Source organism: Podarcis bocagei (assembly GCF_964188305.1).
Source record: "Podarcis bocagei genome assembly, chromosome: 8".
In the NCBI taxonomy this organism is placed as follows: Eukaryota; Metazoa; Chordata; class Lepidosauria; order Squamata; family Lacertidae; genus Podarcis; species Podarcis bocagei.
Window position 1 is genome coordinate 33307725 of NC_138133.1, and position 16166 is coordinate 33323890.

The 16166-nt window shown below is 42.6% G+C and overlaps 2 protein-coding genes and 1 long non-coding RNA gene across 8 annotated transcripts in view; 2 read left to right on the forward strand and 1 right to left on the reverse strand.

Moving 5' to 3' along the window:
* LOC308593963 overlaps window positions 1–16166 on the forward strand; it is a 223796-nt gene that overhangs the window by 45112 nt on the left and 162518 nt on the right. The gene's annotated exons all lie outside the window — the stretch shown is intronic.
* NRSN1 (neurensin 1) overlaps window positions 1–16166 on the forward strand; it is a 92190-nt gene that overhangs the window by 23653 nt on the left and 52371 nt on the right. The window lies entirely within an intron of this gene.
* DCDC2 (doublecortin domain containing 2) overlaps window positions 983–16166 on the reverse strand; it is a 48667-nt gene continuing 33483 nt past the window's right edge. For 5 of the 6 annotated variants that reach the window (XM_081206478.1, XM_081206476.1, XM_081206477.1 and 2 more), the window contains 3 exons: window positions 7092–7195; window positions 2976–3275; window positions 983–1498 (listed from right to left, as the gene is read on the reverse strand). In XM_081206478.1, coding sequence (XP_081062604.1) covers window positions 1394–1498; window positions 2976–3275; window positions 7092–7195 — 509 coding nt within the window. In that variant the 3' untranslated portion in view covers window positions 983–1393. The remainder of the gene's footprint in view (window positions 1499–2975; window positions 3276–7091; window positions 7196–16166) is intronic. The other variant, XM_081206480.1, reaches the window with a different exon arrangement.

Below are 16166 nucleotides of genomic sequence, written 5' to 3' on the forward strand. Positions count from 1 at the left end.
AACAATGTTGAAGATTTTTTAAATTAATTGTACTATTTATCAACAGCTACAAACCAAACTAAAGATTCAGCCTATTACAAAAAGGATCAAGAGAGCTACATCAAGGGATGTGGCAAAACTTACCGGTAAATGAACTGCACATGGATTTATAGGCCAAATGTTTTGCAAGAAACCACCAACCTAACTTATGAAACATCAGTTGAGCTATGTCTATTTACCATTAAGATATCTGACCCAATACCGGAACATGCCTGTTTTCTCATGACCTGCAAACTTAAGCCAATGAGATGAGAACACAATTTTCAAGTTGACGATTAATTTTAAGTAATTTTATTTTCTCCTATAAGTATTATTAAACCATAACATTGTGATTGGTTAAATGTTTAAAGCAATGCACTTTTAGAATCAAAGATAAATTCTTTATAGAAATTTTGCCTGATTGATCCATCTATCCCTCATAGCTAGCCTACTGGAGAGATCTTTGACCGAAGTGAATCTGGCCCGCACATAGCAACAGAATTATGCTGGACACATTTTGAGTGGGATAATTAAGTACATTTACTTAGAAATAAGTGAAGTCAATGGGGTTTTCGGCCATATCAATGCACATTGGGTAGGGCTGTTAACGCATGCTAACACAGTACAAGGTAACTATTTGTTATTACTGAAACTATTAAAAGAAGTCCGTCATCTTGTGGTCACATTCTGTCACCCCATCCAGCTATCAGTTCCTGACATGGAAACTCTTGATCAGCACATGGTATTCACCCACCTGCAGTTGTGTTCAATGAAAGAGAGGACATCTGCACATACATACCTTTGAAATGAGTGTAACTGCTCATACACACAAGAGCCCATCTGCATAGCAGAAATAAATTTCCATCCCGTTGTGATTCCTGCCGCCCCGCTCCCCCACTCTCCATATCACAAAGTGGGACTCCATCTTATACCCCTAAATTAGATCCTGGAAATACACCACAGCTCATGTGGATAAGAGATTTATTCAGCTATAAAAAAATATTACAGGCTCTCCATTTTAAAGTCACAAAAAATATTTTTCAACTCTTCTAAACAAACATGGGTACATTAGGCCTAGTTCAATATTCAACATTCTGCAATGGCAGTATTTATTCCATTAACACCTATGTTTCCCCTTAGAATTCGCATTGGAGAAAGACCAAATCTGGGGACTATAATTCAATCTTCCTCTTAATTATTCATTTAATTATCTAAGTTCTGGTATACCACATTATCATGCCAGTGTTCAGTGGGTGGAACTCCACCATATTGTCGCATTATAAATTAATAAAGCACACAGAGACACACAAAATTGCTTTGCACTCCAAATAGTAAATCCTTCATTTTCTGGTAACCTATGTCCTTCAAAATATGTCTATGCTACTGCCGCATAGTCATTGGTTTGTTCGTTTTTTTCACTCTCCTGTGGGCTGGTGATGGTGACTCTTGGAGCTGAGGTTTTCTCATAATTGGAATCATCCTAGACAGAGAGAAAGGGGGGGGGGCGTATTTTAACTTGTCATATGGCAGAGATTTTTTTTATTTTATTTTTGTACGTGTTGATGTGATCAAGCAGAGCTTGCATGACCAGGACCCATCAAGCCAAGTGCAGGTCCATAGCCATGTGAGATGGTTGGAAACTCTCCTTCTTTTGCTGTTCCAGAAGGCAGAAAAGCTCTGAATGTTTATCAAACCCCTTGGAGGCCACCACAAAAGGGCTGGCTGGTGAACTATGTTTGGCTTGATGGGCCACAAGGTATTCAGTTGAGCGATAAGGCAACTAGCCTATAATGTGCTTGAATAAAAACAACAACAACAACTGAATTCTTCATGCCATGTATGAAACAAGTAGTTTTAGAAACCATTAAATGATGGCAAATGAATAAGCCAGCATCCTAGAAAAAAAGTGAAGAGGACAACTGGGTAACAAAAAAATAGCAGTGTGATTGTACAAGCTAATTCATCCCAACCTAACTTTTTATTTAACCAATGGAAGTGGCTTGAGTTTTGTCAGGGAACTGCCATCAGTGCTGGAGGGAGAGAGCAAGCTCCAGAGGGATCCCAGAGAGCGTCCCGGGATTGGGAGAGGCAGCCCATCTTCTGGGGAAGGGAATCAGCTTAGCTCCAGTGGAGACGGGGGGCAGATGGGGGAATCTGAGAGGGGGTCACATGACTCCTTGCCGGGGACCAGCGGGGGGAGGAAGGGTCCTCCGCTGCCTACGCCCTCCTTGCGCAGAAGGCTTCCGCGCAGGGAAGGTAGGAGGAGACTGGGCGTGAAAGAACTTCTTTGTTGGAAGAAGTTTAAGAAACGCCCACTGACGGATTCTGCCAGCGATTGAGACAGCCACGGGTGAGTGGCTGTCCGGACAGAAAGGGTTCACTTAGGCAACCCAGCCAGGTGTGGGCACCGGCTTATGCACGAGCAACCCCTAGAACCATTACTGGTTTTTTCTTGCTTTAGGTACAATTTTTAAAGAGCACAAGTTACTCTCCAATTCTAGGAAATTTCATGGTGGCAGCTTGTGGCGCCTGAAACCAGGTTTTCGAGTGTAGACAAAGCATGTGGTTTCCAGATGCGCAATTCACTGGCTCACATCATTCAAGTGATCGTGAACTTGGCTTGGCACATCAGCTATGATACTGCAAAAACACTGCAGTCAGTTTTCTAAGTAACCTCTGAAAACGAGGTCAGAGTGCACAGAAGACTGGTGACCGGCAAACGTAAGGGTTGCAACATGATCACAATATTAGTGTCGATGCAACATGTGAACGCTTTACCACTGGGATCACCCAGTATGAGATTATATACCGTCCTCATATAAAAGGTTGCAAAAAGGCAAGAAGAGCTGCCCCAAAGCTGAAAATCCAGCTGTGGAGTATGCTGGCTGCAAACAAACCTATTGTTAGAGCAGAAAAAATGGAAGCAGTAGCACATCGAAAGAGCAAAGACATGTTACCTGTTTTTGATCATCAGTACCTTCTTTTGTTTCTTCTTCATGACGATTGTGATCCATCTGTTCACCATTTTCCTCATTTGTCCCCCCATGCGCATGACTGCTAGGCTCATCTTGGTCAAGGTTCTGCCCTTGCTGCTCATCATCATAATGGCCATTCAGATTCTCTCCTGTTCCATTGATGGCCTCCCCTGTGTCTCCACCCTGATCCGCCTCTCCATTCATAGCTGAATAGTCTTCCTGGTGCCGAGCTTGATGTTCCGGTGCCATGGTCTCTTCCTCATCCACAGTTTCCGCTGGCCGCTAGTAAACCCAAAAACCCAAATTGCGTTATGCTCAGCTCTTTTGATTCATATATAAAGAACACATATGAGGTTCACAGACAAGCCAGGGTAAAGCTACTTTAAAGAGAAGAACTGTGCTCTGAACTGTGATACAGCACAAACATCTCTACAATTACAGCACAATGCTGTTTCAACAATGTCGTTCTGGTATAAGGGAGGTAGGCCTCTGAAAACCAGATACTGGTGACAAACTACAGGGGAGTCTTGTGAGCTTCCCAGCTGCAACTAACTGTTGGGTCCAAAATGCTGGATTAGGTTGATCTTTGGTCCAATCCAGAAAGTATCTATATTCTTATACCCTGAAACAACAAATCTGTTCCACAAACCACATGGGAAGCTCCTCTGAAATTAAAGAGAGGCTAAAAAGCATCATATGATAACAGCATGGATAATGCCATAAAAAGCAAGAAGGCCAAATATCCAGCTGAGCAAGCAATCCCTTGGATATTAAGTAGTTCCTTATATCCTGACCAAGATTATTCCAATTTAATAATTTCAGACAGCACAATCATGCCTTGACAAAACACACGGGACCTAGATGAACCTCTTTTATAACCACCCAGTAATTCAACCAAGCAGCCAGCCTGTTTTTGTATTTGTGCTGTTTTCTGGATTTTTGCCTCTATTCTCAATCAACCCAATTTTTCAGATTCCGAAAATCAGCTCAGATGAGCCCATCTATAACAGAATGCAGGTAAAATCACAGTATGAAAGTAACTCCACTGCAAAACTTGGGAAGCACTGTTTGAATAAAAAGCACTTATTAAAAGCATCTTTTCAAAAGTAGCTAGGCATTGACTACGGATATTACCTATTTCCATTCAGACAAAAGAGAAAAAACAAGATCCTAACAGGCACGCAGAGCAAGGCGTAAACACAACTTCGGAGAGCACTTAGGCTTGAAGAAATGAGCAATGCTTAAATACCGCTGCCATTTCCCAGTGAACAGTGATTTGTTATATATCCCAAATGCTTTACAAAGCAAAGCAAAACTCAAAACATTTTGTTCCCTAACCAGCTAGGGTTGCTAAGTGACAATGGAGCACCTGTTTACAAAATTTAAACATTTGAAAAAGGGAAAGAAATCGTTGCTTCTGGGCTGGATTCAGTCTGATTGGTTTTCACTGCAAAGAGACATGTGCATTTCTAATTGTGTACATTTTAACTCTGCCCAACTGTAAATTTGAAATTTTGATTTCAGGAGCTAAATACTATGGTTGTAAGTCACTTTGGGTTACCCTGGACAACATAAGGCGGCTGGCAATTTTAATAAATAAATTATTTTGAAATGTGGTAATATCTGAGTGCAGGACACGGGTGGCACTGTGGGTTAAACCACAGAGCCTAGGACTTGCCGATCAGAAGGTCAGTGGTTCGAATCCCAACGATGGGGTGAGCTCCCATTGCTCGGTCCCTGCTCTTGCCAACCTAGCAGTTCGAAAGCACATCAAAGTGCAAGTAGATTAATAGGTACCGCTCCGGCGGGAAGCTAAACGGCGTTTCTGTGTGCTGCTCTGGTTCGCCAGAAGCGGCTTAGTCATGCTGGCCACATGACCCGGAAGCTGTATGCTGGCTCCCTCGGCTAATAAAGGGAGATGAGCGCCGCAACCCCAGTCGGCCATGACTGGGCCTAATGGTCAGGGGTCCCTTTACCTTTTTAATATCTGAGTGCCAACATAAGCATGAATCTTTAAGATACAAGTCAGATTTCAAAGGTCTCAATGGGCTGAGTCCAAAGACATTGCGGCAAAGCAGAACAAATTCCACTAATGCAAGAGAACTTCCCCTCGCTCTTCTACCTTCCCATGTGCCCCCTGCATCCCTTCAATCCTCTGCAAGGAACTACCAGTTAGCAGTAGGGCCAGCTCTTTTGTTCTGCAATTTTGTACCTCTCCTTAAGTGGGCCCACTCTGAATCAGACCAGCCAAGACCAGCATTATTGGGGTACCATCAGTCCCACTCAACCCTGGGCAGCATCCAGCCCACCTTTCATCTAGACAGTGTTATAAATGAACAGAAAACAAGTCTACTGGTTACTTTACTTTATACCATTTACAGTGGTGCCTTGGTTTTTGAACATCTCCGTTGACAATGCTTCGGTTTTCGAACATGCCTCGGAAATTGAACATGCCACGCGGCTTCCATATTGAATTTTCCATATTGAGTTTTCGGTTTTCGAACGTTTCAGAACTCAAACGGTCTTACAGAATGGATTACATTCGAATACCAGGGTACCACTGTAGTTACTATGGAGGACTTTCTAGCATCAGAAAGTACTTTATATGCTTGAGTACTTTCCATCAGAAAGTACTTTATATGCTTGAACAACAAGTGCCTTTCTTATCTGGTGTCACTTGAGAACAAACATTTCTTTCCTGATTGCGAAACTCAATTAGGATTTTGAACCAGAGACCTGCCAAACATGGGTAAGAAAGCCATTAAAAGGCATTAAACATGAATGCTTTACATCTGCACAAGGATCCAGAAGATAGGGTTCACTCGTGATACTGTGACTAAAAACAAAAGCATTTCCATCAAGGGGTATTTCTCAGATGCCAGTTTCAAAACTTGAATCAATGTGGACATCTGTTTTACATCTAGAAGGAAGACTAGCCTGGTGTCCTTGGAGGCTTTAAGTAGAGGTTGAATGGCCAACTGTCATGTATGATCTAGTTGAGATTCCTGTACTGCAGGAGGATGGACTAGATGCCCCTTCCAGTTCTACAAGTCTATGATTCCTCTGGCCCTGTTGCTGCCACCACACCAATTTCCCTCTGATTTACTGCTACCATTGACACCACCACCACTTTTTCTAGCCTAACAAAGATTATACAGATTCACAGCAGCTGCATGTATACACACACAAACAAACCAACACACAAACCAGGTTTGAAACACGTTGATAAACCATAATGAAAAGCTGCCATGAAATTCAAAAGCTCCAAACCTATTAACATCTCCAAGATTCCCATGCTGTCCTCACTGGTCCAATGCAACATCAGTAAAGCAATCATAAAGAGACCAACAATAATAGCTCTTCTTTTATTACATTCCACGCACTCTAGAGACCTATTCCACAAATGGTGTTGCTGCCCTAATCAAATGACCATGGGATTTAACTAATCATAGTTTCAGGCTCCTATGATTTTCATCATTATATTGCTTCATGCTTGTAATCTGGCCGAGGATTACATCATTCTCCATTACGAAGATTGAAAGATACCCATCCTGAACGTGACAGCATTTATCCTGTTATTCATTCTATTGACTTCACGCACATAGTTCAATTCCTTACAAAATTTGATATTTTGATAGAGGGTGGTTTATTTGAAACTTGAGTGCCATAATACTATTTGTATTCAGAACAGTTCAAATGCAAAACAGGAACATTTTGCATAAATCTAATGCTGGTTTGCACTTTGTGCAGTTTAATTTATACCCATCCATGTAGCCTGTATGAAAGTTCTAGTACTCAATAGCTAAGCTTTTGCTTTAACAGTACATTGCTGCAATATTCAATGACCATTATTGAATAAGGTTCTAAAAAGGTTACAGAAACCAGAAAACGGAACTTAGGTATTCCAATGCCAGCCATATTCAAAGGTCTGTGTTCCTTCACTGATGGCAGTCTTAGTACATTGGCCAATGAAACAGTTTACCAATAACAGAAAAAGGATGGTTATGACAGCAGTGGAAAACCACAAGAGAAATGAGCCACAACTTTACTGCAAACTTATTTTCATTATGAGTCCCTTGTTCAAAGCTTGCAGCTTACCTGGTCAAGTGGGACCTCAGTTTGAGTGTCTTCATCTTCCTGGACTTCCACAGCCCCCTTCATTTCGGATCGCTTTTTGCCAGCCTTGTAAACTCCTTCCTCCTCTGAAATTGGAAAGAAGCAGAGTCCAACTGTGACACTGTGTGGCAAAATTAGTGAACTGCACTCAAGGACAGCCTGGAAAAGGTTTCCCATTCTTCACAGGTGTTTACTCTTACAGATTTAAGACATGCACCCATCGGTTTTGCTTTGGCTTTATAAGAGCACCAGCATTCTTACATGGAAAGAGAACGAAAATAACCACTGGAAGGAATTCAGTGTTGTGCTCTTCTAATTGTTCCATCAGCACAAGCATTATTGCTTGCTGGATGGAACAATTCTCCACTATCTCCCCCCCCCCCCCGTGCACTGTTCTGAGAGTTCTCCTGACCCTGCGGAGAAGATTTGGGGGTGCCACAGGGGCACACAGAAGAGGAGGAGAGAAAGCCCTGTTGTGCTAGTGGGGGCCTTTACATGAGTTTTCCACAAGCTTTCCACTAGCACGCTGGGTTAGTTGAATCTGGGCTTTAGGCTAATGCTTTGTCAAAAGTTGCACTAGCTCAATTCTGAGCTTTAATAATAATAATAATAATAATAATAATAATAATAATTTATTATTTATACCACACCCATCTGGCTGAGTTTCCCCAGCCACTCTGGGCGGCTCCCAATCAAGTGTTAAAAACAGTACAGCGTTAAATATTAAAAACTTCCCTGAACAGGGCTGCCTTCAAAGCAACTAAATATCAAACACGCTTATAAAGGAAAACATAGAACACACGTTTCACAAAATAGATGTTAACAAAACCCTCAAGTTGTTTTTTGTCAACAAAGCTTTACTCATTAGATTTCTTTCAGCGCGGATAACAACTGGTACTTTGCTACGTCCACCGTGGTTTAAGACAGTTATAAGGAAAATCTGCCAAGAACTACTCAAAAATCAATTTCATTTATTTCAAGTGAAAAGAAATTGTATGTTATTATTACATATTTTTATAGATTCAAATAATTATTAAATCACAGAAATGGGATAACTATAATATATATGAAGGGAGTCTTCAGGCTAAGAAGACAAATATTACATAGCATGGTGGAGAAGAAGCAAGTAATAACTGTGTCACCAATCCAAACTTGGCTAACCCAAGTATAGAAAGGAGATGTATTCACAAATAGGAACACTGATACATTTTGTTTCTGGCTTTTGAACACAGTGGAAAAACATGAGAGGGCCTTCTCAGTGGCTGCACACAATCTGCAACTCCTTTCTCAGAGAGTCATACAGTTCTAGCGGTTCATGCAACTTTCTGCATTTTTTCAACTGGTATTTTAAATTGGCTTGCCATGCATTTCTGCCTTTTGAATTAAATATTTCTGAATGTAATGTTTTAAACATGCAGGGGAAGACAACATGCAAATAGAAGAATAACTTTATATACTGCCCCACTCTATCCTGTGGGGAGAAATCAGATGGCTGTATTAATCACCTGCTACAAAACACAAGGCAGTAGCCTAGACAAGGGATAGTCAATGCATAGAAGAGGAGAAAGGTTGGAACTTGGCTGCAGATGTGGAAGCAGCAGCTGGAATTCAGCAAATGGGACTGTCCAGCACCTTTCTGCTAGAGTCGTGTGAGTGTAGAAAGCATGGGAACATGGAAAGAACCATCTGGAAGCTGGAGTGTAGCACTATGCTAATGTCTAGGAGGGGAAATCTGGACTCCCGTGTCTCTGAAACTACTGAAAGACATTTCTCTGCTTTATCCAGCTCAGTATCTGCATTCCAGTTGACAGAACCTCGCTGATACACATTGATAAACAAGAAAATTACATGACTAAAATAAATAGCAAATGAGTTATAAATTCCAACAACTAATAAGAAATCAATATACTTTAAATAATAAAACACAGAAAATTAATGTTTCCTGCATACGTTCCCCTCCTAGGCAGCCCTAACAATAAAAAAAATTATTGCAGCACAAATGGTAGTATTATGCATAGCCATTTAATACATTTCCAATTTGAAACTGATTGAAGTTCAGCATTAGGGAAAAAATAATCATGGTAATAACAGTCTGCCCTGAATATTTTATGGAAATCAGGGGCATTTACAGAGCTGTAAGCTCTGTATCTAAGTTAATGTAACTACAAAAAAATATTTAATGTCATTTACCAGATGCTGCCTCATAAAGCAAAAAAACAAAACAAACCCATAATAAACGCATTGTTCATTACATCCAACAAATACCCAAAAGGGATGAAGAGAATACAGGATTGTTTTCTAATCTTCACTCAAACAAAACACCAAAAAACTGGCATTGTTGCAGGAATCCATTTTAAAATGTCTCAAGAGAATTATAAATCTCTCAAGAGAAGGGAACATTTTTGTGTACAAAACAGAGGCCTCTGCTATGTTCCCTCATAGAAAACAGGAGGAGGAGACATATTTTAAGGGGCAACATAACAGAAATGAAATAAAAACTGATGACAAGGAAGCAGAACTATTTTCAATATCTGTTTCCTGATAACAATGAGCTCATTCCGTTCTACCATAGGCATGGCACTCACACACCGAATCAGTAACAATCAAGCCCTATGTACATTTACTCAGAAATAAGTTCCATGGAGTTTAATGAGTCTTAACAGCCAAGAGCAGAGACAGGAAGTTATGTTGCCGTTGTTATATAAAAGTGTGAATTATTGGCGAACTGGTAATCTGGAACTTGAGCTGGTATAAAGAGACATGGCATAGCTTAGTTGGCATAGGCAAGCCTGGCGTAAATGAGACATGGCCTCATTTATGTTATGAAGGATTAGAGAAATTGAGTAATCCTAAAGGGACAGGCTGCCCTGAGTGCTCACTGGAAGGACAGATTGTGAAGATGAGGCTCCGATACTTTGGCTACCTCGTGAGAAGAGAAGACTCCCTGGAAAAGAACCTGATGCTGGGAAAGATGGAGGGCACAAGGAGAAGGGGACAACAGAGGATGAGATGGTTGGATAGTGTTCTCGAAGCTACCAGCATGAGTTTGACCAAACTGCGGGAGGCAGTGGAAGACAGGAGTGCCTGGAGTGCTCTGGTCCATGGGGTCACGAAGAGTCGGACACGACTAAACAACTAAACAACAACAAAGGGACAGGCTAGAGCAGTGTTTCCCAACCTTTTTTGGGCAAAGGCACACTTGTTTCATGAAAAAAATCTTGAGGCACACCACCATTACAGCCCCGTGACGTCAGCGCGCAGCGTCACACCGGGAGGGACATGAATTGCTAGCAAATTACATAATCACCTCCTTGAGGGCTGGCTCATCTTCTCCTAAGGCAGAACCCCATTAATTAACAGCACAGACTCACACCATAGCCAAGACGAGGGGGGAAAACCTCAGTCATGCACAGTCATGCACATGTGGGGGATAATGAGGACGAAGACCGGGCAGAGAACAGGGTTCAAATCACCCCACCTGGCCAGGACAATCCCTGGGTGCTCCCTTGGGCCACTCGCCTGACCCACCTCGCAGGGCTGTTGTTGCGAGGATAACACGGGGAGAACCACGCGCGCCCCCGGGAGCTCCTTGGAGGAGAAAGCGGGCGATGAATGCAATGCACGAAATATATGAGAGGCGGCCAGGTTTTGCAGGTGAGGGGCCCCCGCCAGCCTCCGCTTCCAACACCCGGCGCAACGACGCCAAAGTTTCCCCCCGGGCTCGGCTCGGGGAGCAGCGCTGCTCCCCCGGCTCCCCTTCGCCCTCCCGGCTCTCTCTGCCGCCCACTGGGGACCCCCCTCACCTGCCAAGTCCGGAGCGCTGGTGGAAGTTGCATGCATGCATGCAGGGCGCCGCGTTGCCATTGCATTGCACTGCACTCCATGCAACGCCTGCACGCATGCATTGCCTTGCACGCACGCCAAGGGGCCTCCCTGCGGTCCGATGCGTCCCCTCCGGCGCGGATGCAGCATTGCAAAAATAAAACCCCCCCGACGCAGCCCTACCTGGGGGGCAGCCTCCGCCTCCACCGCTCCGCCTCCGCGGGGATCCCCGGGCTCCATCCTGCCGCCTGATCTCCGCGGGGGCGCAGGCAGGCTGCGCGGGGTCTGCGCGGAAGAGCCCCTGCCTGCCCGCCCGGCCGCCGCCGCTGCGCTCATTCCATGGCCGGGAGAAGAGCGCTTCAAACAAAACGCCCGGCCTGCCAGGCCACGCTGGGAAACGTAGTTCGCGCACCCCGCGTGGGCGCGGAGCCCAAGGGCGAGGGGACTACGGATCCCGGCAGCCCCCACACCGGGGACGGAGGGGGAGAGGCCGGGTGCAGGGATGGAGGGACGGGTGGGCGAGCGAGCGAGCGAGTGAGTGGCAGCCGCCAAGCCTTAGCCGAGAGCCAGGAAGGGCCTCCCCGGAGGAGGAGGAGGGAGGCGCAGAGCGGGAGGGAGGGAGGGAACCCCAGGGGTCATCTAGTGACGGCGCCCCAATCGAAAATTTGACTTTACAAAAAAAATCTTTCGAATTTTTTACTTTTTCCCGCGGCACACCAGGCAACATCTCGCGGCACACTAGTGTGCCGCAGAACAGTGGTTGGGAAACACTGGGCTAGAGGCAAGCCAGAACCGTACCACAGGTATTATTAATTCTTTAATATGCACACCAACAACCATGGCAGAGTGTTAATTTTCAGTGATTCAATATGTCATGTTTATATGTTGAGTTCACTTTTATAAGAATAGCTGGGGAACACTGCCTTGTGATAATGTTTTCCTGGAAAATAAATTACTATGCAAAGGTATGGCTGTTTGACTGTGCTGTTACCCTATCGTCATTCTGCTTGTAGCAATGGTAATGATCCCAAACTATTAGGTTGCAAAGAATACATCTTATGAAGCAGAACTCCATTCTCTGTTTCAGAGAGATGGAACAGCACAGCAAAAATTGTTGACGACAACAGTAAGATAATGGAAACCAGAGACCGGTGAGATAATGGAAAAGGTCTTCATAACATGAGAAAATAGTTCCAGTAAGGGTCAAAGACTCTAAAACTGTAACATACAGAGGTGGTACCAGAATGTGGTTTTCATAATATACCATCTATGTTCCATAACATTATGGAACTTTATGTATTTCACATAATGACTTGAATCAGCCTGTCCATTCTTTTGCTGCCGCCTTCTAGAAAAAGCAGGTCGTTCTGTTTAAAGGCTTCTCAAACCTCCATTCAGAGGCTGTAATATATATTGCAAGCCTGGACCAAATAGGTGGAGGCAATTTTTGTTCTTTCTTGTCACACCTAATGAGAATATCCATTTGCAAGTATTTCTCATTAATGCATGCATGCTCCACATAGATAGATGTCAACTCTCAAAAATTACTGCCAAAATTCCTCTAAATACTAATGCATTACCATTCGTCTTTCTGAAGAATACCTATCAACTTCTCAGCATGAAGAATACATAGAGACATTAAAACCTCAATTTGTATAGCAAACCAAGCCAAACTGATATTCCAGGTAACTATTACCTTGCAGGTAGTAAAACCCTCATTTCAAAGAACTTGTGGGGGAGGGGAATAGTTTCAGTCCCAAGCTAGTCACAAATTGTTACACATCCTTCTCAGAAAAATAAAAGGGACATCTTATCACCTGCTGAATAACCTCTCCAATTAAAGTTATTTAATTTTTCCTTTAAAAAAAACAAAAGAGACTGCTAGCACACAATATTTAAAAACTGGATGCAGGGATTAACCTGCCCTGCCTAAAACAGTAAGACTCTTTGAAATACAAGAAAGGACTCTATCATATGAGAAATACAACAGTGGGGTTTTTTTTCTCTATAGAAAGTCACAATAACGTTTTAGAACTGATTATTACAGAACCACAGATGGGCCATTTGGCAGAAAAGTCACAATAAGGCATAGGATGATAGATAACATTTGATATATTGTCTCCACATTTGCAGAGATATATGAAAGAACTGTTTTTCAGTGGCTCTCAATCTTTCCAGAGGATACCTCCCAGAAGATGGTGCTGGGAAACTGCTGTTCCACTAGTGGCTACTGGGGAACAGGGTTCCACAAAGACCAATCTTAGGTTATCTACCCATATGCATCTGCCTAAGCCTTAAGGTGAATACCGATCTTGATTGGTAGGCATATAGATAGGCAGATCTATATGTAAACACTATGAGAAATTATCTAGAGGCTTGGGATGCTGATGTGTCATTAGTTTGCTTATGATACTGAGATCTACCTTTTGTTTCTAGCTTCTGATCTTAGGGAAGTACAGGCCCTCATGTCCTGAATCAATGTTTAGAATCAGTCATGGCTTGGTGAACAAACTGAAACTTAAATCCAGGCATGACTACAGTGCTCTGGTCCTCAGTGGGGTTGCACTGCTGGTGAAAAACAAAATACAGGTAGTGCTCCTGGAGCAGGCATTGTCCCTGGATGATCTGACCATGGCAATGGCCAGGAGTACATTTTACCAGGTATGTGTCACTCTACAACTGCACTGGTACCTAGAGAAATCAGACACACATCCAAACAGTGTTAGGGAAAGAATTAACTAACAGTCTAGTTGACTTCTGCATGTGAAATGTGGGAGGACATCTTGCCCTTGGCCTCAGCAGTAAAACATATGAGGGTTGTTATTTGGTTAATTTTGGCATTCTGGTTCAGTTTAAGCTGCTTAATCATTTGGTTGGGGTAGCCATTTGTTCTGCAATGCTTGAGTAGCAGTCATAGCTCAATGGCAGGGCAAATTCCTTACATGAAGAAAACCCCAGGTATCAAACTCCTGGAACAGGGGTATAATGTTTTCCTTGGAAGTCTACAAAGGAAATTTGGAGGGTCATTCTACCTGCTGATAGGGTTGAACAACAATGGGCCCACAATCCTGGACTGTTCTTGAGAACAAATCAGTACGGGCCTGGATTAGAGGACAAAGTTTGATTTAGTGATCACATTGAGGCATCTCCTGTAGAGGTGAGGGAATACCTTTGGCACAGCCAAGGAAAACTGGAACTGTACCGCTGGCTGGCTCCACATTTTATTCTGGGTCAGGGTTAAGGCAGATGACTTTAAGGAGTAGGGCAGCGATTGACACCTTTCCTTCCTGGAAATTGTGGTCTCACAGGAAGGTTAGGAATAGCTAAGGTTAGTGGATAGCTAAGGTTGACTGTTAATCACTTTTGCATATCTTCAAAAGTCATGGTGAAGCCCACTCCAGTATTTTGTCCTTTGTCTCCATTCTGGATAGCAGGACAAGGGACAAGTTACATATTAAAAAGAAGTTTTATTTAAAAAGGCTCAGTGGTAAACCAGCGCACATATTTCAACTTCAGAAAAATGGTTCAAAGGAATGCAGGATTCAGTTAATTTAAAACTTCTCCACAACATTATACTTAACACTTCCCAGCTAAATTCATCAGGTGCCTACATGATTAATTTTGAAGCACCAATTAATTTATGTTCACTCAAGTTGTTGCTGGCATTTAATTAGAGTTTAGCTTTCATGTTCTTTATCTCTGTTGTTGTTGGCTGATGAATTAGCTTTTGCTTTTTAGCTCAGGGGGTTGGGGGTCATTATTGTAGTAGATTATTTTATTGTTTCATGTGAGCTGCCTTGGAGGCTTAGGTGCGGTATAAAGCCAGGGGATTAACATCTTAAAATATTTTTTTATTCCTACCATGAATTTGACAATCTCCCACATTGCTCCTCCCTAGTAACGTGTGGCAAAAACAAACCATGACCTCTGTTTTAGTATTACATCTAAACTAGGGGTTGAGATTTGTTTCACACAAAAGAAAACACCATCTGTAAGACAAGAACAATCCTTACCTTACTGACCGCAGTTTGCTTGAACCAAAACAAAACAATATCCCTGGTTCAGAAGTGACTGTGGTTTGTTTCTTAGTAAACAATTAATTGTGGTTTATTGTGATGTGTGAACTAGGCCATAGGAATTCTTTATGTGCACAGTAGGGATGGGGAATCTATGGCCCTCCAGGTGTTGCTGGACTACAATTCCCATAATCCCTGAGGCATTGGCCATGCTGGCTGGGGCTGATGGGAGATGGAGTCCAACAACATCTAGACAACCACATGTTCCTCATCCCTGGTATTCAGGACTGCAGGGCCTGTGCTAACTTGTGGAATGTTCAGAAGTAGCAGAAACACTCATGGCTCAAGAATATATACAAATGCCTATTAATTCAGCTTCAGGACAATGCTTGTAACATTTTGGCAAAAAACAGTTCCTCAACACTTCTGAACTGCTGCTCTGATGGAGGCCCAATGCACACCATAGTCTCTGCAGCAATTGACTGATTAGGATTCTTCATTGTTCTCTTTCCTCTGTTAAGTGTATAGTAACAGAACTAGGTGACTAGGAAAGTGGTATGTGGCCTTCACAGAAGACAGGATCTTGTCAGCACTAATTAATGTTGCATGCTATGATCTGCATAGAGTATGGATTCATTTTACTCAAGATATAATCCATCTTTCTTTCTTTTTCTGTTTTGGATAAAGTGAACCAAGGCTGGGGATATCCCCTACAGATTCTTAGGCTGTGATAGATGATAGATAGATGATAGATAGATAGATAGATAGATAGATAGATAGATAGATAGATGATAGATAGATAGATAATAGATAGATAGATAGATAGATAGATAGATAGATAGATAGAAAGATAGATAGATAGATAGATGATAGATAGATAGATAGATAGATAATAGATAGATAGATAGATAGATATAGATAGATGATAGATAGATAGATGATAGATAGATAGATGATAGTCTAACTCTATTGTGTATTTTTTGCCCCTTAAAAGAGCTTATTGAGAAACTGGTTTCATTCCGAAGATAAAAGCTCACTAAGGATTGATTCTTTCTGCATTACCCTGCTGTATGTCCATTTGAAAACGGATGTAGGCAGCCCCAGGAATGGAGGTGGTACCCACACCTGCGCAATGACATTGTGGTGTGTATATACCAGGACTGCAATCACCGCTTCCTCCTTCATTTACCTGGGGCATGTGCAAGAAGCAAAAGACGTG